At 49.6% G+C, this 5,000-nt stretch overlaps 1 protein-coding gene across 1 annotated transcript in view; it reads left to right on the forward strand.

Annotated features, from left to right (window-relative positions):
- pax7a (paired box 7a) overlaps positions 1-5,000 on the forward strand; it is a gene marked incomplete at both ends in the record, with an annotated part of 43,317 nt that overhangs the window by 34,727 nt on the left and 3,590 nt on the right. Inside the window, 2 exons of the mRNA XM_083668548.1 lie at positions 2,676-2,838; positions 3,922-4,118. Coding sequence (XP_083524674.1) covers positions 2,676-2,838; positions 3,922-4,118 — 360 coding nt within the window. The remainder of the gene's footprint in view (positions 1-2,675; positions 2,839-3,921; positions 4,119-5,000) is intronic.

Consider the following 5,000-nt stretch of genomic DNA (forward strand, 5'->3'; position numbering starts at 1 on the left):
AAACCGAGAATTTAGGGATTTTGTGTGTGTGTGTGTGTGTGTGTGTGTGTGTGTGTGTGTGTGTGTGTGTGTGTGTGTGTGTGTGTGTGTTTTCCTCCTGCCTGCAGTGCCTGGGACGACGACACAAAAAGAAGGAAGTTTCGAGTAAGAACATAAAAGAGGGGCGGGGTCAGGGGTGAGGCTCAGAGGTCAGAGGTGAGGTGGCACTGCAGGGTTGGGTGATGGGGACTGTGTGGAAGGAAGGGGCGTTGCCCCATAGCCCCCTCCCCCTCCCCCCCCCCCCCCCGGGCAGCTGTTTGTCTGGCCCCAGCAGGAGCTCAGCCCAGGCCCAGCACTACGCTCCACTACCTCCCAATAGCTACCATGGCAGTGGGGGGACGAGGGGTGCTGGTAGCCCCAGCCCTCAGCCCCAGCCCCAACGCCAGCCCCCAGCCCCAGCCCCAACGCCAGCCCCCAGCCCTCAGCCCTCAGCCCCAGCCCCAACGCCAGCCCCCAGCCCCAGCCCCTAGCCCCCAGCCCCAGCCCCAGCCCCCAGCCCCAGCCCCAGCCCCAGCCTCAGACCCAGCCTCCGGCCCCCGGCCCCCAGCCCCCGGCCCCCGGCCCCCAGCCCCAGCCCCAGCCCCAGCCCCAGCCCCAGCCCCAGACCCAGCGCTTCGCCAAGTCCCCTATAGTGAGACTGTAGGATAAAAACCATAAGGCCTGGGGATATGACACACTTGCAGGAGAGGGTTTGTTGGGTTTGAAGTGCACTAGTGAGACGCCTGCTTCTCTCTGTTGGGTTTGAAGTGCACTAGTGAGACGCCTGCTTCTCTCTGTTGGGTTTGAAGTGCACTCGTGAGACGCCTGCTTCTCTCTGTTGGGTTTGAGGTGTACTAGTGAGACGCCTGGTTCTCCTTGTTGGGATTGAAGTGTACTAGCGAGATGCCTGTTTTTTTCCCAAGGCCTTGTGCGTTTGACAGTGAAGCATTGTGACACACTCAGACAGTTTTTTGATCACCAGATGCTCCTGATTGAATGAAACTGGGCGGAGATCACTGTCTGCTCAGAGATTATTTAACTGTGTAGCGTAGCCTAGCACTCAATACCAATTGAAATCTCTCATTGTATGTGATTGAGTTATCTGTGTAAGTGAGTTTATATGTGTATGTTTGTGTGTGTGTGTGTGTGTGTGTGTGTGTGTGTACAGGGACGAGCATCAGCCCCAATACTACTGAGTGTGTCCCAGTCTTAGTCCCCCTTGAAAGTGTTGCTCCTAAAGACCTGTTTAAAAGGGACGCCCCCTCTTTGTGTCCACTGTTCTCTCTGGCGTATGGAGGGCCTTTTGTCCCCTCCTTTCATGTGGGCCCCACAATAGGCCGGGCCGTTTTAAACACAACAGTAGATGAACTGCTCTGACAGTGTATTAAACTCTGATGAATTGCCTGTACGAGGCATAGATCAATGTGCTCCCAACCTTTAGCACACAGTGGGCCCGGGCCTTGTCCTGGTCTAAATGGAACAGGTTGCCGGCTCTACGGCTGCTCTTTTCAAAAGGGGCCTGATTATATTCATGTTTTGTTGAAGCAGAAGCCTTTTTAAAATGTGTAAATCACTGCCTGCTAAAAAGGAACCCTCTTCAGTCACCGTCATTCAGGGAGTTGACATTGTTTCTGTGCGTTTTGTGGTTGAAAGTTTGATCGTGGTTTTTGAAAAATTTTGGCGGCTTTTCCAGCGAAATAAAGAGGAACGGGTTGATCTAAAGAAGTGTGCCGTAGATGTTGTACCTTAAACTTTAATGTTTTTAGTTTTTTTTTGTTGGTTTCAAATCAACTGCCAACTTCATCCATTTTCCCTACCGGTTTGAAATAGTTTACTGTATGGGCTTTGTGTTTGACTGTGTGTGTGTGTGTGTGTGTGTGTGTGTGTGTGTGTGTGTGTGTGTGTGTGTGTGTGTTTGACTGTGTGTGTGTGTGTGTGTGTGTGTGTGTGTGTGTGTGTGTGTTTGACTGTGTGTGTGTGTGTGCGCGCTCCTGCATACTCGCCTGTACACAAGCACTGCGGCGGTGGCATTCCCTATGGCCTCCCTCCCAGTGTCTAATAGGTTCAAACATACTTGAGATGTCTGATGCGGAGTCTTGCGGCCTACCTCTGACCCCTTAATGACTTCTCCCCTCTGAAGGGGGCTTAGGGCGGCCTGTTTACATAGATCACAGCCTCAGCCACTTAAGAAGAACAACAGGGCCTCCAAGGCAGCTCCCACAGGGACTAGCCTCTAGTTTCTCCTCCTCCACCTCCACCACTCTCGGCAGCAGGCAGATTAATCACAGGTGGCAGCAGGACCAGGGGCTTCCATTTATCCCGAGCATTCTGGAATCCAATATCCAATTGATAATGGGTTCATTGTGTTGTAGAGAGAGTGGAAGGCAAACCAGTCATTATTCTAGGGGGCTGTGTGCACAATATGGCTGCTGAGAGTTGAAGAGGGCCTTGTTTTAGAGAGGGGTTATCATGTAGGAAGGAAGTCTCTGTCTGTTCCCCCCCTCCCCTCTCTCTCTCTCTTTCTCTCTCTCTCCTCCCCTCTCTCTCTCTTTCTCTTTCCCCCCTCTCTCTTTCTCCCCCCCCTCCCCCTCTCTCTCTGTCACTAGTTCTGTCGTTCTTCCTCTTGTCTTCTTACTAACCCTCGTCTTCATCTCCAGGTGTGGTTCAGCAACAGAAGAGCCAGGTGGCGCAAGCAGGCAGGGGCCAATCAGCTGGCAGCCTTCAACCACCTGTTACCTGGAGGGTTCCCGTCCGCCGGGATGCCAACCTTACCCACGTACCAGCTCCCCGAGGCCAGCTACGGCACCACGCTGTCACAGGGTAAGACACCCACTGGGCCGCTGCTCTACCACCTCTCTTTCACATGTCTTTCACATGTCTTTCACACGTCTTTCACATGTCTTTCACATGTCTTTCACACGTCTTTCACATGTCTTTTACATGTCTTTTACATGTCTTTTACATGTATTTCACATGTCTTTAGCATTATTTCACGTCTTTCAGATGTATTTCACATGTTTTCAACTCTTCACATGTTTTCCACATGTCTTTCACAGTCTTTCACATGTTTTTCACATGTCTTTATATCTGCCAACTACAAAGGCCCGGTTTTAGACTGAACATTTTGTATAGAAAAAGGGGTTTAATCTAATCTAGTCATAGTTCTTAGGCTACAACTATCTGTGGTATGCTTCATGCTATCTGTGATCTGCTTCATGTTATGAGTATGTTCAAATCATCCTGTATCATATACATTATGAGCTGTGTGCCACAGAACGGATGCACACAGCCAGTAGTTAGCTATACAGCTCAGCCTTTGTTGTACGATGACAGACAAACAGCTTAAGGCTTCGGCTGAGTCTGTTACCAATTACAAGAGCTACATCCAGGACTTCTAAACGGGTCACAGCATGTGTCAGGAGCAGACCACCACCTAAAACCTCTTTTAGTTCTTTTACTTGCAATGTTTACATTCTCTCAGTGAATATTTAAAATAAAGATGTATTCCTGTAATATAAAACAATCCTCGGATGGTCTGACAGTGCGGTTGTTGAATGCTGGTTTTAAGTCTCTAGAGACTGAGGTATACCTGATGAGGATCTGTTTTAGTCCAGTATATATTTGGTTTCTGGTTTTTCTGTTTCACCACCCCACCAGGCTCTGTGTTGTTGTTGTTGTTGTTGTTGTTGTTGTTGTTGTTGTTGTTGTTGTTGTTGATGTTGATGATGTTGTTGTTGTTGTTGATTATGTTGTTGTTGTTGATGTTGTTGTTGATGCTGTTGATGTTGATGTTGATGTTGTTGTTGTTGTTGTTGATGTTGATGTTGATGTTGTTGTTGATGTTGTTGTTGTTGTTGATGTTGTTGTTGTTGATGTTGTTGTTGTTGTTGTTGTCCTGGTCAGATGGCAGCAGTACGTTGCACCGGCCCCAGCCCCTCCCCCCGTCCTCCATGCATCAGGGCGGGCTCAGCACCGACGGAGGCTCCGCCTACGGCCTCTCGTCCAATCGCCACGGCTTCTCCAGCTACTCGGACACCTTCATGAGCCAATCAGCTTCCGGCAACCACATGAACCAGGTCAGCAACGGACTCTCCCCACAGGTCAGTCCTAGGGCAGGGGGCACAAGACTCCTCCCCCTTTTTTTGTTTTGATACCTGGATATGATTTCATGTGTTGGGTACAGTTCATCAACATGGCGCTGCCGTCTAAACATTCCAATGACTCGGAGACCCAAGGTTTAAACGCTGCGCTGTATGTAATTGCAATTCGTTGAAATACCACTTCATTAGAAAAATAGCAAAGTACTACGTCTAACCAGGGTCTTTTATACTTGCCTCTAAATCCCTAGGTTTTCATTGGCTCGTTTTAAATTGCTACAATTGTTAAACAATTGGATTAACATCAACAAATTAAAATTGATCTTGATAGTGGCACATCTGCTCCAAACAGCAGTTTCGACTTTCCTGGGACGTGGGAAATCCTACTCTGAACAGTAGGAACACATGTGAATGAAATAATTAGCTAAAGCTTATAAATGTAGGCCCTTAATCTTCTGAAAGTAATTGTTTTGAGTTTGTTAGACCTTATTACTCTGTGTGATTCCAGTCTTCTTGGAAGACAGTTGTCTTAGGCTCTCTGCCTGCTGTGAACCACGTGTGTGTGTGTGTGTGTGTGTGTGTGTGTGTGTGTGTGTGTGTGTGTGTAGGAGAGAGCTTGGTAGAGAGCTGCTGTAGGCTTCTATAGGGGAAGCTGTGGATCTGTGGGACTGTACACATCCCTGTTGCCCTCCATGCCAACCCCTGCCCCCCCCCCCCCCCCACACACACACACTGACACACACCCAGTCTTGTTGCCCCCCCCCACCCCCCCAGTCATGTTGCCTTCTCCTCCTCTCCTCTCTGCCCTCTATGGCCCCCTCCTCTCTGCCCTCCATGGCCCCCTCCTCTCTGCCTTCCATGGCCCCCTCCTCTCCTCTCTGCCCT

The sequence above is a fragment of the Argentina silus genome (genome assembly GCF_951799395.1).
Source record: "Argentina silus genome assembly, chromosome: 4".
NCBI classification, from domain to species: domain Eukaryota; kingdom Metazoa; phylum Chordata; class Actinopteri; order Argentiniformes; family Argentinidae; genus Argentina; species Argentina silus.